Source organism: Epinephelus fuscoguttatus, linkage group LG6 (genome assembly GCF_011397635.1).
Source record: "Epinephelus fuscoguttatus linkage group LG6, E.fuscoguttatus.final_Chr_v1".
Classification (NCBI taxonomy): Eukaryota; Metazoa; Chordata; class Actinopteri; order Perciformes; family Serranidae; genus Epinephelus; species Epinephelus fuscoguttatus.
The window spans coordinates 23,966,978-23,989,098 of record NC_064757.1 but is presented as its reverse complement, the minus strand read 5'-3'; the positions used below and the strand labels follow the sequence as shown (position 1 = coordinate 23,989,098).

The following is a 22,121-nucleotide window of genomic DNA, read 5'->3' as shown; positions in this document are numbered from 1 at the left end:
AAATTCAAAATGCTGTAAAAAAAAAAAAAAATTCAGTTTTTGAGATAAAATTCTGATATTTTCCAAACATCATCTACCATGACTCCAAAATTTTGTCATTTTTTTAATGAACATTGAAAATGTATTTAGCTAGAATTTGCAAGTATATGTTTACAATACTGTTTATAGTCAAACATTTTGATGCACTGTAGGCTCAGTTTTCAATAAATCAAAAATCTGTGTGGGTTGTTTGTGTAGGACAGTCTGAAGATGCTCTGTAGCAAGTCTGGTGTCAATTGAGCAAAAATTGTGGGAGGAGATAGGTTTAATAAGTTTTACAGTTTTTGAAAAAAAAACAGAGTGATGGACTTCATAATTTGCAACAGGTTTAAATGTACAAAAGATTCTCCAGCATTGGGGCTATATTTTGGTGAAAGTTGTTTTGAAATTTAGAGGCTTGCTGTAGCACCACCATCAGGACTATTGGCCTGTTTTTGCAGCTGAGGCAATCTGGCATGGGACTGGACCTTTGTGCAAAGTTTGGTGATTTTTCGCGCATGGGAAGTAGGATTTCCTCGGAAGAAAAAGAAAGAAGAAGAAGAACATGCAGGATAACAGTAGGGTCCTGGCAGCTTAGGCTGCCCGGCCCCTAATTATACAGTACAGGCCAAAAGTTTGGACACACCTTCTCATTCAATGCGTTTTCTTTATTTTCATGACTATTTACATTGTAGATTCTCACTGAAGGCATCAAAACTATGAATGAACACATGTGGAGTTATGTACTTAACAAAAAAAGGTGAAATAACTGAAAACATGTTTTATGTTCTAGTTTCTTCAAAATAGCCACCCTTTGCTCTGATTACTGCTTTGCACACTCTTGGCATTCTCTCCATGAGCTTCAAGAGGTAGTCACCTGAAATGGTTTTCCAACAGTCTTGAAGGAGTTCCCAGAGGTGTTTCGCACTTGTTGGCCCCTTTGCCTTCACTCTGCGGTCCAGCTCACCCCAAACCATCTCGATTGGGTTCAGGTCCGGTGACTGTGGAGGCCAGGTCATCTGCCGCAGCACTCCATCACTCTCCTTCTTGGTCAAATAGCCCTTACACAGCCTGGAGGTGTGTTTGGGGTCATTGTCCTGTTGAAAAATAAATGATCGTCCAACTAAACGCAAACCAGATGGGATGGCATGTCGCTGCAGGATGCTGTGGTAGCCATGCTGGTTCAGTGTGCCTTCAATTTTGAATAAATCCCCAACAGTGTCACCAGCAAAACACCCCCACACCATCACACCTCCTCCTCCATGCTTCACAGTGGGAACCAGGCATGTGAATCCATCCGTTCACCTTTTCTGCGTCTCACAAAGACACGGCGGTTGGAACCAAAGATCTCAAATTTGGACTCATCAGACCAAAGCACAGATTTCCACTGGTCTAATGTCCATTCCTTGTGTTTCTTGGCCCAAACAAATCTCTTCTGCTTGTTGCCTCTCCTTAGCAGTGGTTTCCTAGCAGCTATTTGACCATGAAGGCCTGATTCGCACAGTCTCCTCTTAACAGTTGTTCTAGAGATGGGTCTGCTGCTAGAACTCTGTGTGGCATTCATCTGGTCTCTGATCTGAGCTGCTGTTAACTTGTGATTTCTGAGGCTGGTGACTCGGATGAACTTATCCTCAGAAGCAGAGGTGACTCTTGGTCTTCCTTTCCTGGGTCGGTCCTCACGTGTGCCAGTTTCGTTGTAGCACTTGATGGTTTTTGCGACTCCACTTGGGGACACATTTGAAGTTTTTGCAATTTTCCGGACTGACTGACCTTCATTTCTTAAAGTAATGATGGCCACTCGTTTTTCTTTAGTTAGCTGATTGGTTCTTGCCATAATATGAATTTTAACAGTTGTCCAATAGGGCTGTCGGCTGTGTATTAACCTGACTTCTGCACAACACAACTGATGGTCCCAACCCCATTGATAAAGCAAGAAATTCCACTAATTAACCCTGATAAGGCACACCTGTGAAGTGGAAACCATTTCAGGTGACTACCTCTTGAAGCTCATGGAGAGAATGCCAAGAGTGTGCAAAGCAGTAATCAGAGCAAAGGGTGGCTATTTTGAAGAAACTAGAATATAAAACATGTTTTCAGTTATTTCACCTTTTTTGTTAAGTACATAACTCCACATGTGTTCATTCATAGTTTTGATGCCTTCAGTGAGAATCTACAATGTAAATAGTCATGAAAATAAAGAAAACGCATTGAATGAGAAGGTGTGTCCAAACTTTTGGCCTGTACTGTATATTATTATATAATATTCGTCTCAGAGGACTTTTTTTTGGGGGGGGGGTGACATTTTAGACATTTGAACCATAAATAGATGCAGAAAAGGCAAAAACTGGTGCATAAAAAATTACCCAGAATGTGGGACATTGTTTGATGTCTGGGGGGGGTCACCAAATTTTGAAACAAATATCTAAAAAGTAAATTTTTCATGAGCTCAGATAGACAGCCCGATGCTGCAGGGTTTTTAAATTCATTTTAAGAAGTAGGATGATTTTCTCAACTCATAAAGGAACACTTCATCCTTCAGTTTATTGCAAACATTCAAATTTGAAGTCACCAAATTTGGAGATATGTGGTTTTTACCATACAGGTAGGATATGAAGAAATGTCGGCTTTGAAAAAAAATTGTGGGCTAAAGCTGTTAGGCATGAGCAGTTAAGTAAAAAGTACAATATTTGCTTGTTAGATGTAGTGAATTAAAAGTATAATGTAGCATAAAGTGGAAATAGTCAAGTAAATTATAAGTACTTGAGTGAATGTACTGATTCCACCACTGTTTCACAGTCAGGTTGTGGTTATTAAAATGTGGTTTCCTGTTTTTCAGTGGTGCTGAGCACCCTTCGCCAGCTGAGCACAACCACGTCCATTCTTAGCAATCCATCCCTGTTGCCTGAAGAAGCCATCCAGGCCGTCACACACGCAGAAGTGTAGCCTCGTGCTCAGAGGAGGTGAGGCAACCCCAACACCACCTGAACCTTTTAACAGCAATCATCGAAATGACATATCACTAGTTTACCTTTGATTGCCATTCAGCGAGGTCACCACATCTTCCACGGATTCACGGCTTCCCTTTAAGTTAAATGAAATGATAAACGCAAGCTGGCTCACCTTTACCCCGCATGTACAACGGTCATACATTTGTCCTGCTGTACATTCTTGGGAATGACGCACACGTGTTTGATTTTACATTTATAACAATTGTGCAAAAAATGGCTTTTATCATATTATATTTGAATGACAGCAACTACTACTATCATCACCTGCTTCAGGTGACGAGCCTTAGATAGTTAATTGGAAGGTGGTACTGATTGTTTGCTTTTTGAACAACAACATATATTTAAATGACTTTTATAATGTAAAAACACAACATTGTGTCAAAAAGGGAAATACCGAGTGATTGTTCATTTTGTGTTCTCTCTCAGTTGTACAAATCATTTGGATAGGAGGCTTTTCTTACGAGCAGATGAGATGAATGTGGGATTTTTTTAGGGACTAGCTGGCAGTGTAGGTTTTGTTTTTGGAGGCTCTGAAACTTCACAGAAAGGCTTCTCATCAGAGCATAGAGGACGGCCTGAAACATGGCGAAGGTGATCACTCGTGGGCATGTCTGTGCTTAAAGGAATACTTCACTCACAAAATGACCATTTCTGTGTCAGTTAAAGCCTCTGCACACTGAGTCCATTTTCCTCTGAAGCATTTTTTTAATACGTCATCTGAAAAAAATCGTTAAGCACACTGATTCTGATGTGTTTTATTGTTCTATTCATTGTGAAAATTTGCAATACATGCCTCTCTCCACTCTCTACCTATCTGGCTGTCACCACTTCTTCTCTGTCTACATTTGGCACCTCAGCTGCATGAAGAGACTGAGCTGTCCTCCCTTTTTCCATATTCTGTGTGCTCTCCACATCCTCCTCCTTTTCACCATCATCCACCTGAATATTACTGTCTGACCTGTTGAACGTGAGCTGTCTGAGTCCTGAAGTGATTCTGTGTGCGCCCTGTTTTGCTGTCTTGTTGTGGCTGTGTCCCATTTGTCTTCACTGATTCTTGGTCAAATTTTAAAGATGAACGAAAGTTTCGGACTCAGTGTGCAAACGTGATCGACTCAACGTGAAGTCGTATTTATTTTTAGATGTGCGACAATTGCAGACGAAAAAAAAGCAGATTTTTTTTTCTGTCTTGCATGTCTCAACAATAAACAGCGAACATATTGATTTGACCATGTTGAACACCTGCAAAACAATATCAAAACATCTGTTCACAAACTCTCACATAACTCGTGCAGTATAATCCAAGTCTCATTTGTCCAGTAAAATGCTCAGCACCTTCTAAACACGCACATTTTGACGAAACCCTAACTAAAAATGAATCGTATCTATTCTCCTGACAAAACCAGACTCCAATATGAAGAATGAATGTTTTTATTTTTTTAGTAAAAATTCATGTGTTTTGGGAGGAATGACCATACGATTGGACAAATGAGACTTGGATTATACTGTTGGAGTTGTGTGAGAGTTTGTGAACAGATGTGCTGTCGTTAAATGTGCTCCCCTGTCAACATGTTCTCTGTTTTCTGAGGAGGCTTTTAACAAATTCAAGATAACACAGCAAAACTGATTCATATCCAAATGGTCATTTTGTGAGTGAAGTATTCCTTTAAAGGTCAAGTGTGTAGGATTTAGGGGCATATATTGGCGGATATGCAACAAAATATAATAAATAAATATGTTGTCTTTACTGAAAATAAGAATAGCTGTGTTTCTGTTACCTTAGAATGAGCCGTTTATATCTACACATGGAGCAGGTCCTCTTCTACAGAGTCTGCTGTGTTGCACCGCCATGTTTCTACTGTAGCCCAAAATTGACAAACTAAACACTGAAGTTTTTCATGTAAGCATGCTTTATTCAGTGTTTTAACCGGTTTAAATCACAAGGTCCGCTTGTTTTGGAGAGGAGACCTCTGCGTATAATTGGGTTCCCAGTAAAAACCTCCTGAACAATGATAACCGTAGGAGTTCAAACCATATGGTCACGTTTGACACACTGCAGAAAGTTTCAGGTGGTTTCAATCTGCTGTCCTCACAGCTAGATGCCACTAAATCCTACACACTGCCTCTTTAATTAGTAAAAGGCAACTGAGAGCTTTATCGTCTTTTCCATCCCTCATTTACTCAGGTGAATGTTATCTTGCCAGTTGACCATAGTAGTGTCTTGGTGGGGTTTTTTCATCCATGCTGAACCTTCATATTTTGCTTGCTCTGCCCATTTCCAGTGAGTTCATCTGCAAGTTGTACAAGAAATCCCATCATTTTATATGTTAAACACATGGATTTCTACTGGGCAGGTCACAGCATAATGGAGCAATATTACTTATAGCCCTCATAGGGAGCATAACTGAAATAGCAGTACACATTATATTCACATGTACAGTGTTACAAGAGCGAAGCTTAGCTGTAGGGGTCTTTCTGTTCTTTGTCACTCAGGGCTGGGCTGGTCAGTGAAATTATTTTCCATTTTGCTATGAACAAATTGATTCAGGGTCTTTCTCAGCAGGAAACATGTCTGCACAAGGGTAAAGGTTACATCATATGGTTTGATTTTGTCCTGCTCATAGTTACACTCATTTATAAGGTGTGTTAATGACAGACGCAGGAGAAAACAGTCTGTCCTGTGAAATGATGCAGCACATTCAAACAGTCCAAAAGCCATATGAACGATTAATTTACCCATCCATTCAGTAAATGTTTTTTGTGTAACTGACATCATATTTGAGTGCTCTGTCGACTGCTTGAGAATTAGACACTGTGCAGATTTGATCGGCATGCCTGACGTACTTCAGCCTGAAGGTCAAATTAAGTGCCCTTACTTGTGATCTTTGCAGGCTGATTAGTCCTTTTTTTAATTTTGTGGTTCAGCACTCCTCAGGCAGACATTGATTTTGTGATTGTGTCTTTATTTCCTGCAGAACAACTTTGTTTACGCTGAGTTTTATGGTAGCGAATGACGCCACTGATCGTTCTTATCTGTTGAATGTGCAGCTTTTTGTGTGTTTTATTGTGGATTGCAGATATCTTTAAATGGCCGGTTTTACTTTGTTTTTTTACATCATTAAAAAAAAAAATAGCTGTTGATGTAGAGGCTGCTCAATTTACAGTAAGACGAGAAAAGCAGTCATTAAGATTCAACACAGGCCCATTTACTTTTGACAGTAAAGACCCAATGTTCCACCACAGCTTGGCATTTGTGTGGATTTTTTTTTTCCAACCATCCTCTGATTTTAAAATGTTTGTCATACCAGGTTGGATTTCCAACTTCTGCTTGCTGTTTTTGTGAGGGGGTTTTGTACCTGATGATGTACAGTATATCATTGCAGATTGGATCTGCCCACGTTGGTTCTCCCCAAATTTGGTGTTGTATTTCATTTGTTTTAAGAAGTAAAGATATTTTCTATGTGCTGCATCTGAGTGTGTGTTTTGTTTGTTTGTTGTTCTTTTCCAAATGTCTTCATGCAACATGGTTTTAAGATGCCTTAAACGATTCTGAATCACAATAAAAGCAACAAAAATAAAAATCTTGACTTGCTTTATTGTCAATACAGGTCACTTTGTCTGGAATAAATATTACTTGGTCATCAGATACTAATAGCCTAATAAGAAGATAGAACTTTCTCATCCATAGAAAACTGGATTACAAAAATTACTTTCAATAATGTGTAAAATAAATAAATACAATATTTAAGCTACGCAGTCAAAATCCCAAAGTTGTGCTGCTGAGCCGCTGCTGCAAATGCTCCAGCAGACATTTAACATATACATAACTATCCATTTCCTGCTCAAAGGCAGGCAGCTTGCAGTCCCGATTGTCTGCGCTGTTGCTCATCAGCCGCTCCACATCCTGACTGTACTGGCTGGCTGTCACCAGCTCATGTGACACGTCCGTTGTCAGGTTAGACATCTTCATCATGTAGCAGCGGAAGAGGGAGAGGTGTTTAGCAGTGAGGGGCTCTGACCCGCCCAGTTCCAAGGTGTTTAGGGAGTGGCAGGAAGTGCTCAAGGGAAGCACTCCAGGTTCAGCCTGCAGGAGATGGGCTTGGTTAGTAGATGTCTATCAGTGAGTAGGACCAATTCTCAGGGATGTAGAGGAAAGTAAATAAATTTACTAAAGTGATGCTCTTAGTGTGATTAAAACAGAATTAAACCATGGATGGATTACTATAGGGGTCTACTGGGCACAGGCCCAGGGACCCAAAGTGTCAGTGCCCCCCTGCCCTGCAAAATGTCACTGAAATAAATGTACTGACCAGGAAGAGACTCAAAAAGACAACAAAGAGATGAAAGGGAACTGCCAAGAGACAGAATTTTACTAAAAAAATGGACAGAAATACCACAGAAAGACACAAAATGACCTCAGACACAAAACAACCAGAGACAAAATGACCTCAAAGAGACATAAAAACCACAAGACGACACAAAATAACTAGGGAGAGATGGATATTACAAGAGAGACACAAAATGACCTCAAAGAGAGACAAAACAATCACAAGAAGACACAAAATTACTACAGAGACATAAATGACAAAAAAAATAGATAAATGACCTCAAAGAGGCACAAAATGACAAGAAGAGACATAAGAAAAACCACAAGAAGACACAGAGTGACTATGGAGAGACACAAATGACAAAAAAGACAACGAGAAGACAAAATGACCTTAAAAAGATACAAAAAGACTACAAAGAGACAAAATGACAGAGACACAAAATGGCAAAAACAAGATACAATGTTTTGACGAGTAAAAAAATCAATTGAGGAGTAAAAAACTTACTAGGGCTCCCAAAGCGGTCCGTATCTCCTTCTGCATCAGCTCGATAGTGTTGTTCAGGGCCTGGGCTGTTGTTTTAACAGGTCCACAGGCTGCTTGTGCAATGAGCAGGAAGATGATGACTGCCGCCGTCACATGAAAGCGCACACAGTAGAAATGGATTAGATTTGAATGCACACACAGAGAGAGACAGAGAGGAGGAGGGGGCTGATCTGATCTGCAGTCACTACAGAGTTTCAGTGTTGCATAACTTTGTCCGCAGAAGTTGAACTTGTAGCCCTGCCTGGTTTAAAGATAGACACTGCGGAACTGTGAGCCCCACACCTCAAGATGCTTACCTGCACGGCAATCCATGACAGCAGGAGGAGGCTTTAGTCGGCAGCAGGCTCTCTGATGTGATACTTTCTCTGATCCATCTTTCCGAGCATGGTCATTTTTATTGGGACTCCTTAGATAAGGATCAACATGTTAACATTTTCCCCTGCGTGTTTCTACACAGCTGTCACAGAAAATACTCATACAAGCTCAGCATTCAGTTTTACTTACTGGGGGTTCCCTCCTTGGGATCTCTCTCGAAGAAAAACCTACACTTCCCATAAGGTGCAATCAAAAGCACGATTAGATCTCTAGTAAACTATAAGGTGTGAAAATTCACAACTCTGTTTATGATGTTTGATGGTTTTATCTTTTGTGATTACTCATAAATAAGCTCGTAAATAAGAAAAATAAATGACTTTCATGTCACCCAGTGTGTAGTTTTTGTGGTGTAAGCTGTGGAGTAAGCTTTTTTATTTGGGGTTTTCTAATAGTATGCTACCCACACAGCCACACACTGACAATACAGACACTCTCACTATGCAATTCAGCCGTCACAAATATGAATTAACAAATAACAAAATGCCTAAATTAAGATGTAACATTTAAAATTGAGAAAGCTTCAATGGTCTTTAATGGTCTTTCACAACACTAGTGTGGTGAAAGCAGAGACTTTGCAGACAATCATTCACCCATGTGAGATGTGAGATTCTCCACAGCTGATTAAAGGTTGCCATATTTTATTAGAAAACATTAATCCCTCAGTGATTAAGTTGGAAGTATGCAGCTGTTCACCACTGAGAGCCACAAATCTTAATTTTGTCTTATTGCAATACATTTTTGGCAATAGCCAGTAGTTTTTCTGTAAGTTTGATGGAATGATTATGTGAGATTAGAATTTGAGAGGTTGCCCAAAAGGCGTATTTCTGAATCCACCGGGAACTGCATGAAGAGACTGAGCTGTCCTCCCTTTCTCCATATTCTATGTGCTGTCCACATCCTCCTCCTCTTCACCATCATCCACCTGAATATTACTGTCTGACCTGTTGAACGTGAGCTATCTGAGTCCTGAAGTGATTCTGTGTGTGCCCTGTTCTGCTGTCTTGTCGCGGCTGTGTCCCATTTGTCTTCACTGATTCTTGGTCAAGCTCTCTGGAGGTGTCTGACGCATAGGCCACAGAACGGGGGGGGCCAGGGGGGCCATGGCCTGGGTAACTTTTGTACTCTGACATAGAGGGCTGCATTGGGATTGGGTCCCGCCGCGGGTCCCCATTAAACAGTAGAAGAAGAAGAAAAAGAAGAAGAAGATGTAGCCTAGCGACAGGATGTCAACACAGGAACTTGGTGCACATGCATGAGCGTTTCCACTCCATATTTATTCATAAATGGACAAATATGCCCTGAACCAGCTTCCATACCAATTTGCCACTTGTGCCACCTGTCTGTCTGTCTGTCCGTCTGTCTGTCTGTCAGCTCCATCTGTCATGAGACAAACATGAAAGAAGACGTGCAGTTTATTGTGTTTCACCGGCGATGAGCTGTCATTACGCGCGACTATTATGCACGTCTGCGCGCTGTTTATAACTCACTGTGTGAACCTATGTTGAATAATAAAGATTTGCCCCCTTGTAATTTTTAACCGCCCCCTCAGTAACTTCATCCTGGCGCCGGGCTTGCCTTAACCTCAATCACTGCGTGATTATATAAAGGTAGAAAAATAAATAAATACAGAGGAGGAGAATAGAATATGAAACAGCCTTTATTTCATTAAAAACTAAATGAAAACAACGAAATAGGAGCGCTATTCCTGACCAGGGGCCTATTGCACAAAACTAGGATAAGGGATTAAGCCGGGATATCTTGGTTATTCTGGCTCAACTTATCCGTGATCCGGTTGCACAAAAGCGGGATAGTGGAAAGCGAGATATGTTATGACATAAGTTACTATGGAGATTTATTCCATGGTGCTAGCCTGCTCCAGACCAGGCTAAATTCCAGGATCTATTTATCTCATCCCTTATCTCAGTCAGCAGTCACCACAAACGGAAACCAATAGTTATTCCACTGCCCACTGCACATTGTTATCACATTCAACCAGACCCACTGTCATTATTTTTTTTTTAAGATATTTTTTGGGGCATTTTAGCCTTTAATTGACAGGACAGATGAGTGTGAAAGGGAGAGACAGAGAGAGGGGGAGTGACATGCAGCAAAGGGCCACGGGCTGGACTCGAACCCGGACATTTGTGATCATTAATTGCAATCATTTTATATAAATGATGATTTTGGATGATTTTGCAATCATTAGATAATTTACAGTTTCCCATAGACTATATAAAATACACATCCCATATAAATATAAATACACATCAAATAGTAACATGATGTTCCTTTATTGAATAAGGATAAATCGAAGCAAGTAAACCATCAGCTCCTTTCAAAACTGAAGTCACACAGTGATTCTACAAGATCGAAAGCACGGAATCAAAGCATATTATACAACACAAGAATATTCAAAGGTCTGTATATGATACACCCTGCATGTCTGCACACTGAAATAAATGCAGCACAAATCCATACACAATAAATGAACAGACAAATGAATGGATGCAGTAGCCTCCCTGCAAGCTTGTATACACACAGTATACAGCACAAACAAGGCCAAATCAATTTAAATTGAATAAAAAAAAAAAAAAAACACAAATTCCTCTGCCAATGCAGGCCATATTTAACTGAAATTCACAGCATGCGTCTCTGCCACTGCAGGACATATTTAACTGAAATTTAAAGCACGCATGTTAACGAAAATAATTTAACACATATTGGTCCCTGACCAGCCGACCACTGTCGTCATCAGGGAAGGTGGCAGGATTGTCCCAGTCCATGTGTGATGGCACTCTGGGGGCCCTCTCCTTCCTCAGGGAGGCCACATTGTGGAGGACAGGACAGGCCACAGTGATGTCACATGCCCTCAAAGGGCTGACCCTTAAGTGGTTTAGACAGTGAAAGCGTGCCAGGAGGCCAAAGGTCATTTCGATCCTGGCCCTTGTCCTGGCATGGGCATGATTATAGGCCTGCTGTGCTTCCTGAGGGTCTGTGTATGGTGTGAGGAGAAAAGGCTGGCAGGCATACCCCCTGTCCCCCAGCAACACACCAGAGAATTCACCTGTCAATACAAAATCTCATCACCACAACCTCATAAATAGAGTGACATTCTTGACACAGCCATGATGTAAAAAGTGGTTATTAATAGAGGCTGTGTGGCTCACCTTGTGATAGGCGCTGATAGATTCCTGAGGTCCGAAAGACTCGGGAGTCATGGACCGAGCTGGGCCACTTTGCCACAACATTGCTGATCAGTTAGTCAGCACTGCAGACCATCTGAAATAATAAGATGAAGACTATTAAACCAATCAATGCACATCACAAGCAATGCACAGTGTTCATTAATCGACAATATCAAAACGTCATGTTCACCTGAACATTAATGCTGTCAAAGGATTTCCTTTTAACAAAAACGGGGGATTATATATATATATATATATATATATATATATATATTCTTATGATCAATCAGCATACACATGCATGCGCGCGCACACACACACACACACACACACACACACACACAAAATTGCATACATATAATGAAACAGCAGAGCAGCATGGAGCATGAGGAGATAAGATAAGGTAAGATAAGAGGAACTTTATTTATCTCAAAGGGAAATTCAATTACGTCAGTGAGCTCATCTATTTATCAAAGAGTTACACAGTCTGATGGAATTACATTTACACAATTTCACTCACATCTGCAGCCAATTTCACTTACAATTTCAGCTGATTCATAATCAGAGTACAACTACGTTTTCGGAGATGTTACTTAACTATTTGGATTGTAATGTAAAACTTGCATTCAGGCGGTCTGCAATACTTTGCCACGCTTTCTCTCGTTGTTTATTACTGTGGCGGTGTTACCTTTCTTTTTGATTTGATCCTTTACCTCCTCGTAAGCCTCCATGAGGATTTCTGCCTCCGACGGGGAAAAGTACGCCACTCTTGTTGCCATGGTGAATCGGCGAATCTGTGATCGATGGCGGGGTCTATTTGAGGAAGCCGCGTGCGCGCACTGATCCAGGATTGGTTTCACCTGGCTTGATCCATCCGTGTCTACTCATCCAGGGGCCTGTTGTTCGAAACCTGGGGTCCGTTTCACAAAAGTAGGATTCAGACATCCAGGATAAGTAAGTAAGCCTGGCTCAACCAATCCAAAACAACAGAGTTCAGGCTTAATTGGTTCCACAAACGCCAAGCCAAGATAAGTAGACACGGATTCATCAAGCCAGGTGAAACTAATCGTGGATAAGTTGCAGCACATGGCTCCTTAAATAGACCCTGTAATTGATCACAGATTCACTGATTCACCATGGCATCACGTGCAGCATACTTCTCCCCATCGGAGCAGGACATAATTATGGAGGCCTACGAAAAGGTAAAAGAACAAATTAAAAAGAAAGGAAACACTGCCACCGCCATCAAACAAAGAGAGAAAGCATGGCAAAGTATTGCAGACCGCCTGAATGCGTATGTATTGCACAAACACACACTCACTACTCTGCTGAATCCATCACAATTACAATCCAAATAGTTAATTAACATTCCCAAAAACGTAGTTATACTCTGATTATGAAACTGCGAGTGAAATGGACTGTAGATGTGAAATTATGTAAATGCAACTACATATTTGCTCCTCAGTTATTTCATTCACTATCTATGTGTGTGTGTGTGTGTTATTTATTTTGTCTTAATTAATTTATTATTCTTAGATTAAACATGACTGGGCCCAAACGAACTTGGCAACAAGTCAAGATCAAATATAAGAACATCCTGCAGAATGGTAAGTGACCTGACAAATACTATGCACGTGCGTACATTGTACCCAGAGGGTGCCTACTCACATATTGTCTGTACTTATAGCTGTTAAAAAAAAAACCCACAAGCAAGGCACGGGTGGTGGGTCACCATCAGCTGACCTCACCCCTGCAGAGGACAGAGCCCTGGAACTTAACAGAGGCAGGCCTGTGTTAGAGGGGATCCCTGGGGGGACAGACTCAAATATAAATCCCTCCCAGGAAGATGCCTCCCTCTTCATTAAAGGTACATTCTTCCATCTTTACATGGGACATAACCAGCCATTCATATTGAATCCATTTGGACTATCTGACTCTGTAGTACCTTGCAGTATCTGGAAACACCATCTCACTGTTGGAGCCTCCAACAGTGGCGTCACCAATACCAGAGGATGATGATCCAGTGAGTCCTCCATCAAAGTCATACTGTAAGCCTGGCATGTCTCATCTGCTTGCTTTAATATGAATCCCTTTTAAATGTGATAGGGTGAAGGCACCAGTGGAGCAGCAGATGAAGTCGATGAGGAGACTGTGTCTCTTGATTCAAGAAGGTTTGAGGTATCATGTCAAATGAAAGTACTCATTCAGTCTACAATGGTGAGAAGTCATCATCATCTGGAGCCCACACAAAATGTCATTTCTGTAACAGGACCCAGATGCTCTACAGGATGAAAGCCAGCCTTGCAACATAGTGAGTATTTATGGAAGTACATTCCCATCATGCAAAATTCCTGCTGTGCTGATTATTATGTGTTTACAGAACTCACAAGCTATCAGACAGCTGTATGCCACACATCTGAAACGGCAAATACAACTGGCCGATCTGGACATTGAATACAAAAGAAGACAGATGGCAGACCTCTCCGTGGAGTCCGAAATTAAAAGGAGGAAACTGAGGAAACTGAACCTTGAAATAAAAAAACTTGAGCGGGAGGTGAGTTTCACCTTCAGTGTACACTGTATGCTGACTGTAACACAGACAATCTATTAATTATTATTCTCCTTTCCTCACCCAGCTTCAAGAAGAAGAATCTTAAATAAAAGATCAAAAGACCTTCTGTGGTGTTTGCTTGTTTAATTTGTGCACAGTTAGGTGGGATTGCAGATTGTATTCCACAGTCTGACATAATGCCTAGTGTCATCTCTATGGTAGCCCCAAGTGCTTTGATTGGTTAGAAGTCACACACCAAAGACTGGCTGTATTAAGACAAAAGAAATGCACATAATGTACCTGAAATGCTATTTCCCAGATATCAAAACACTTTATGGCAGAAGTTGAGCAGTGTGAAGGTCAAACAGGGAGCATTTTAATCAATTATCTATTCTTTAAGGCAATAGGTATCCTGATAATTAGATAACCATTTATAGCTTGTGAGAGTGCAAAGGTGTTCCTCATTAAATCTAGCGATCCAATAGCCTATATGAAGGCCCAAAATGGTGTGTTCCTTCCTGCTCAAACAATGGCGTGTCCATTCCTGCAAGAGGTTGTGGATGAAGAAGCTCTTGTGCTCAGGAGAGCCTTCAGGCGGGAGAGGGTCTTCAGGGACAGGGCGAACCCATTGGCCTTCCCTGATGACCACCTACACGAAAGATATAGGTTTTCTGCAGATGGCATCCGATATCTGTGCAGACTGCTGGGTCCCAGGATCCAACACCACACAGCACGGAGCCATGCGCTGAGTGTTGAGCAAATGGTGTGTGTGGCCTTGCGCTTCTTTGCAAGTGGGGGCTTCCTGTACTCAGTGGGGGATGCTGAAAACCTGGCCAAGGCCACAATTTGCCGTGTGGTGCGTAGTGTCTGTCTAGCCCTCAAATCACTATCAGGTGTCTTCATCTCCTTCCCTGGACACAGAAGACTCAGTGACATCAAAGAGGATTTTTATAGGATTGCAGGTAAGAGTACTGTAAGTACAAATTACAGAACAAGTGTTAAGTCATAGTAGGATACTTATTGCTTTGTGTTGCAGGTTTCCCCAATGTCATTGGTGTACTTGACTGCACCCATATCAGAATAAAATCCCCCTCAGGTGCCCATGAGGGAGATTTTGTGAACAGGAAATCCTTTCACAGCATTAATGTTCAGGTGAACATGACTTTATGACATTAATGAACATTGTACATTGCTTGTGATGTGCATTGAATGGTTTAATAGTCTACATCTTATAATTTCAGATGGTCTGCAATGCTGACTACCTGATCAGCAATGTTGTGGCAAAGTGGCCTGGCTCAGTCCATGACTCACGAATCTTTCGGTCCTCTGCAGTCTATCGGCGCCTGTCACAAGGTGAGCCACATGACCTCAATTAATAACCACTTTTAAAATCAAGGCTATGTCAAGAATGTCCCTCTATTGATAAGGCTGTGATGATGACATTTTGTATTGACAGGTGAATTCTCTGGTGTGCTGCTGGGGGACAGAGGCTATGCCTGCGAGCCTTTTTGCCTCACACCCTACGCAGACCCTCAGGAAGCACAGCGGGCATATAACGATGCCCATGCCAGGACAAGGGCTCGGATCGAGATGACCTTTGGCCTCCTGAAGGCACGCTTCCAGTGTCTGCAACATCTGAGGGTCAGTCCAGACAGAGCATGCGATATTACTGTGGCCTGTGCTGTCCTCCACAATGTGGCCTGCCTGAGGAAGGAGAGGACCCCCAGAGTGCCATCAGATGTGGACTGGGACAATCCGGCCATCTTCCCGATGACGACAGTGGTCGGCTGATCAGGGACCAATACGTTTTGAATTATTTCAGTTAAAATGCATTCTGCACATTTAAGTTGAATATGGCCTGCAATAGCAGAGGAATTTGTGTTATTTTATATTAATTTGGCTTATTGTGCTGTGTACTGTGTGTATACAGGCCTGACATTTGTTCATTTGTTAAGTATGGATTTGTCCTGCATTTATTCCAGTGTGCAGACATGCAGGGTGTTTTATATACAGACCTTTGAGAATGTGTATTTATTCTTGTGATGAATAATATGCTTTGATTCAGTGCTTTCTATCTTGTAGAGCACTGTGTGACGTCAATTTTGAAAGGAACTGATGGATTACTTGCTTTGATTTATCCTATTCAATAAAGGAACATCATGTCATCATGTTACTGTATGGTGTGTATTTTTTTAATCATTTATTTACAGTGTGTGTGTGTGTGTGTGTGTGTGTATGTATGTATGTATGTATGTATGTATGTATGTATATATATATATATATATATATATATATATATATATATATATATATACACATAAAGAGAGATAGTCTAACTAAATTTTCTACTAAAGTCATTTATCTAAAATGACTGCAATTAATGATCACAAATGTTTAAATAATGACAGTGGGTCTCGTTGAATGTGATAAGAATGTGTAGTGTGAAGTGGAATAAATATTAGTTTCCATTTGTGGTAGCTGCTAACTGAGATAAGGGATGAGATTAAATAAATCCTGGAATTTAGCCTGGTCTGGAGCAGGCTAGCTCCACAGAATAAATCTCCATGGTAACTTATGTCAAAACATATCCCACTTCCCCCTATCCTGCTTTTGTGAAACTGGATCAAGGATAAGTTGATCCAGGATAACCAAGATATCCCGGCTTAATCCCTTATCCTGGTTTTGTGAAACATGCCCCTGGATAAGGGATTAAGCCGGGATATGTTGGTTATCCTGGCTTAATCTAGCGTTGATTCGGTTGTTCGAAAGCAGAGGCACATATGTTGTCATGGATATTTATTCTGTGCACTTAGCCTGGTCCCGACCAGGCTAACAACCAGGCTTAGTTTAACCTGGTGCTTTATCTGTCCAGCCAGCTGTCAATGCGATCGGAAATCAATGTGTTTTACCGTCATTTCATGTTCTTATGTATGTATTTGCCTCATTTTTTTGAACAAAATACATTAAGCCTACAATAATAATAAAAAAAAAAAACGTTTAACATTTAAAACATTTTTGTCATAGCCGAAACATACTGTGGTGAGGGGAAGCCCTGGCTGGTGACGTCAGCAGCCGGGACTCCCTATTGACCGTGTGTGCTGCCTGCTGTGACACTGACTGGCCGTGGCCGGATCCTGTTCACGCCGTCCAACGAAGCCGTTTCCCCGGGGAGTTGGACGGCGACCCAAGCTCAGACCCCGGGGGAGGGTCTCGCCGGGCGGGCGAGTTAAGTATAACTGTTTATAACTGTTGTTAGTTGTATAGCCGAACTGTATTTTTAGATTGTGTATAGGTCGACCTATTTCATTGTTTTAATAGTGTGGAGAGGGAGGGCTATTGGGGAGGAGCAACTCAGCTGACGGGACACTCGTTGGGTTTCTCTTAAAGTGTGTATTTTTGCATTATAGTGCCTCCCGTTTACAGTGTGTAGCCTACTTATGTATTGTAGTGTCTCCTATTATAGGGTGTAAGCTTAACCTGGTTGTCGAGTGGTTTTGCCATAAGCTAAAGTTTAATTAGCCCTGTGTGTAGTGGGTTTTCAATCTGTGTGCTGTGTTGAGTTGCATTGCCTCTTAAAGGGTGTGTGTGCAGGAGTCGCATAATTAATTGGACCCATTGTTGTCCTGGGGTGACTGGTTGCCCCCTACTTACCTGAGCTCTCCTCGCTTTTTAGGAAATGTGTTTCCCTTTTGTGATGAATTAATAAAGATTATTTTTTGTATATTACCTACCCGCAACTGTGGTTATTTGAAGGGCTGACATAGCAGTACTTTCTGCTAAATTAGGAAAACCCAGATTTATTACAATACTTTGACATGCACATGTCCTAACCAATAAAAGGATTAATTGTTGGAATAAACATACAAATAGGTGTATTTGGCATTAACACAATTAGTGGTTATTAGGTTTCATAACTGTAGGACCTTCCCAAATTATATTCCCAGTTAACTGGACCAATACTCCAGTGTACTTTACATCAGTGAATGAAAACATGAAGATGAAACCACAATATTCTTTGACCTCATTTTATTTAAATGAAAAATACTGTAATCAGTCACTGTCTGCTTTGAGCTGTGGAGAGAAAGAGACATAACATTGATTAATACATTGTGTCACAGTCATGCTTACAATGTGCATTAAAATCACTTACTTCTTTCTGTAGTTTCTTAATTTCTAAGTCCAGTTTCCTTGGTTTTTCTTTTAATTTGTCAATTTGTCTTACACTGCAAGACAATCCAAAGTCAGACAGTCCACATAAGGATGGAGGGGAATTTGTCCAGCCTCGCTTTTCCACTTATCCTGGATTGCTTAATTCTACTTTCGAACAACAGGCCCCCGCACATCAGTCTGATATGAGTGCTGACTTGTGATGATAATGAATATGATGTTGATTTAGATTCAAGGCAGCAAGATGAGTTTTGGTTGTGGACTGGATGTAGCCTACTTTGTTGTTTGCTATAGTTTCATCTGTGCGTTTATGTGTAAATAGGCTTGGCCTGTTGTGTGTGAATGTTAGAGTGGGATCAGAGGGGTTAATCTGAGCAAGCATGTGTTCGTGTTCATGCGTGTACTGTAGATATGACTGTGTGGCGTCAGAATAAAAAAAGTGCTCCGCAACATTATTTAGTAAGTAATATTGTCTGTTTCAATGCATATACCCCCCCACCCCCTCCGCGTGACTTGAAATTATGGCCTCCCCTTGTTCAGATGCGTCCCGCGGTCCATGGTCTGACAGATACGAGAAAAAAAATCAAACCTAATGTGAAAATTTTAACGATGAACAAAAGTTTCGGACTCAGTGTGCAAACGTGATTGACTCAACATGAAGTCCTATTTATTTTTAGACGTGCGACAATTGCAGACGGAAAAAAAGCTGAATTTGTTTGTCTTGCATGTCTCAACGATAAACAGTGAACATATTGTTACGGCTGTGTGTGTTCTGTGCTGCTGTCTCTTCTCCCTCCTTTGTAGATCTGCCCAGGTGTGCTGCATGAGTTAACGAGGTGCAGCACACCTGGCGTGGAGGAGGTGCTTAAGAGCTCCTGCACCAGCAGCAGAGGAGAGAGGCTCTGGTGTGGGGACTGCTGGTCCTGCTGCCTCACACCATGGGGTTTTTGTTGTCTTGTTTGTCTGTTTCAATTCTAATAAATCCCATGGATTTGAATGTTTTAAAGGTGTTTATGTGGTTATTGCTGGGTCAGTTTTTGGAGTTTTGTTAGCCCCATAGGGCCGCCTAAGGGTGGGGCGTAACAATATTGATTTGTCGATTAATGGGGACCACGTCGAACACCTGCAAAACAATATCAAAACATCTGTTCACAAACTCTCACATAACTCGTGCAGTATCTCATTTGTCCAGTAAAATGCTCAGCACCTTCTAAACACACGCATTTTGATGAAACTCTTACTATTTAAAATTTAACTAAAAGTGAAAAGTATCTATTCTCCTGACAAAACCAGACTCCAATATGAAGAATGAATGTAAGATATGCAAAAAAAATTCCTCCGCACACTGACATGGACTTTACTATTGAAATTTAATGAAGGGAACAACGCGTTTCGCGTTTAGCGTCATCAGGTTCACCTTACCAGGTTACCAGGTCAGACTCCAATATGAAGAATGAATGTTTTTATTTTTTAGTAAAAATTCATGTGTTTTGGGAGGAATGGCCATACAACCAAATGAGACTTGGATTATACTGTTGGAGTTGTGTGAGAGTTTGTGAACAGATGTGCTGTCGTTAAATGTGCTCCCCTGTCAACATGTTCTCTGTTTTCTGAGGAGGCTCTTAACAAATTCAAGATAACAGCAAAACTGATTCATATCCAAATGGTCATTTTGTCAGTGAAGCATTCCTTTAAAGGTCAAGTGTGTAGGATTTAGGGGCATATATTGGCGGATATGCAACAAAATATAATAAATAAATGTTGTCTTTACTGAAAATAAGAATAGCTGTGTTTCTGTTACCTTAGAATGAGCCATTTATATCTACACATGGAGCAGGTCCTCTTCTACAGAGTCTGCTGTGTTGCACCGCCATGTTTCTACTGTAGCCCAAAATTGACAAACTAGACATTGAAGTTTTTCATGTAAGCATGCTTTATTCAGTGTTTTAACCGGTTTAAATCACAAGGTCCGCTTGTTTTGGAGAGGAGACCTCTGCGTATAATTGGGTTCCCAGTAAAAACCTCCTGAACAATGATAACCGTAGGAGTTCAAACCATAAGGTCACGTTTGACACACTGCAGAAAGTTTCAGGTGGTTTCAATCTGCTGTCCTCACAGTTAGATGCCACTAAATCCTACACACTGCCTCTTTAATTAGTAAAAGGCAACTGAGAGCTTTATCGTCTTTTCCATCCCTCATTTACTCAGGTGAATGTTATCTTGCCAGTTGACCATAGTAGTGTCTTGGTGGGGTTTTTTCATCCATGCTGAACCTTCATATTTTGCTTGCTCTGCCCATTTCCAGTGAGTTCATCTGCAAGTTGTACAAGAAATCCCATCATTTTATATGTTAAACACATGGATTTCTACTGGGCAGGTCACAGCATAATGGAGCAATATTACTTATAGCCCTCATAGGGAGCATAACTGAAATAGCAGTACACATTATATTCACATGTACAGTGTTACAAGAGCGAAGCTTAGCTGTAGGGGTCTTTCTGTTCTTTGTCACTCAGGGCTGGGCTGGTCAGTGAAATTATTTTCCATTTTGCTATGAACAAATTGATTCAGGGTCTTTCTCAGCAGGAAACATGTCTGCACAAGGGTAAAGGTTACATCATATGGTTTGATTTTGTCCTGCTCATAGTTACACTCATTTATAAGGTGTGTTAATGACAGACGCAGGAAAAAACAGTCTGTCCTGTGAAATGATGCAGCACATTCAAACAGTCCAAAAGCCATATGAACGATTCGTTTACCCATCCATTCAGTAAATGTTTTTTTGTGTAACTGACATCATATTTGACAGAGTGCTCTGTCGACTGCTTGAGAATTAGACACTGTGCAGATTTGATCGGCATGCCTGACGTAGGGGAGACCGAGGATGATTGTAACACTTTTTTTTTTTTTTTTGAGCAAGTGTAACTCAGTTGGGTTTTTTTTGTTAGAGCTCTTAAATTTTGATATGTGGTACCCTTACACACTTTGACCTCTACTACACCAACACAGACAGTGGGGGGCAGGGGCGGACGCCCCCCTCGTGGCCCAATTGTTGAAAAATGCTTGTTAAAGTGTCCTCTTGGGAGCCAAAACGCGTGCTAAAGTGCCCTCCTGGTTGGCAAAACACACTAAACTGCCCTCTTGGTTGGTTAAAACATGATAAACTGCCCTCTTGGGTGGTAAAAACATGTGCTAAAGTGCCCTTCTGGTTGCCAAAACATAACTGCTCTCTTGGGTGGAAAAACACACTAAACTCCAGAAGACTATTAGGACCAAGAAATACTATGAAACATTACTGTTGCAATGACTTTTATGTTGGGCCCTTTTTTGATCTATATCTCACAGAACCAGTTTGGATTATCTGGTGCTAATATGGTGTTAAAATGCACTAGAATACAGGAAATGGCATTTACTTGATTGAAAATTTTCTGGGGGAGGACCCCCAGACTCCCCCAGGGATTTATTTCCTTCATACATCCATGTCTCTGTGTGTTCTTCACAGCCCAACATTGAATCTGCACAGTTCTCATGGATGCTGATCCTAACTACAAACTAACTTGGGTAAACTGTCTAGTTAGTCTGCTTAAAGGCTATATAATGTGTCATTTGTATAACACATAAACATGTCTGAAGTGCCCTCGAAAACTCATGGAACTTAGTGCCCTCTTCAGTGGCGAGAACGCGCTGTATGTGCCCTTTTTTTTCTTTTCACCCCTGCCCTTCAAAAAGTCTGTGCACGCCACTGATCACACATTATGGAAATTAATGTCAAATACAAAGAGGTATATTGTTACAACGTACCCCAGTACCGGGGTGAGTTGTAACACTAGCTGGGGGATGGATGTAACAATGAAATTATTGTGCTTAAAAAAGATTCACAATAGGCTAAATGTATTCAAGCACTTCAATGAACAATGAACAAGGAACAATAAACTTATAAGAATACAAT

General features: G+C 41.1%; 3 protein-coding genes across 8 annotated transcripts in view; all 3 read left to right on the top strand.

Annotated features, from left to right (window-relative positions):
• The window catches only part of LOC125889800 (MLX interacting protein), a 58,792-nt gene extending 37,755 nt beyond the window's left edge, over positions 1-21,037 (top strand). For 4 of the 5 annotated variants that reach the window (XM_049577955.1, XM_049577953.1, XM_049577954.1 and 1 more), the window contains exon 17: positions 2,855-6,487. In XM_049577955.1, coding sequence (XP_049433912.1) covers positions 2,855-2,961 — 107 coding nt within the window. In that variant the 3' untranslated portion in view covers positions 2,962-6,487. Of the gene's footprint in view, positions 1-2,854; positions 6,488-20,009 lie in introns of those variants that run through there. The other variant, XR_007449483.1, reaches the window with a different exon arrangement.
• LOC125889801 (uncharacterized) lies at positions 12,930-14,181 on the top strand. 2 transcript variants are annotated; one of them, XM_049577957.1, is made up of 7 exons: positions 12,930-13,061; positions 13,142-13,321; positions 13,407-13,477; positions 13,561-13,632; positions 13,724-13,765; positions 13,835-14,008; positions 14,091-14,169. In XM_049577957.1, the coding sequence occupies exons 1-7, from the start codon at positions 12,998-13,000 to the stop codon at positions 14,109-14,111; spliced, it is 624 nt and encodes a 207-aa protein (XP_049433914.1). In that variant the 5' UTR covers positions 12,930-12,997; the 3' UTR covers positions 14,112-14,169. The 2 variants fall into 2 exon arrangements, with proteins under 2 accessions (XP_049433914.1, XP_049433913.1); XM_049577956.1 differs by having other exon boundaries at positions 13,835-14,181.
• LOC125889656 (putative nuclease HARBI1) lies at positions 14,337-15,796 on the top strand. The gene is made up of 4 exons (XM_049577702.1): positions 14,337-14,967; positions 15,042-15,157; positions 15,247-15,358; positions 15,462-15,796. The coding sequence occupies exons 1-4, from the start codon at positions 14,496-14,498 to the stop codon at positions 15,794-15,796; spliced, it is 1,035 nt and encodes a 344-aa protein (XP_049433659.1). The 5' UTR covers positions 14,337-14,495.
• Positions 21,038-22,121: the final 1,084 nt, after the last annotated feature.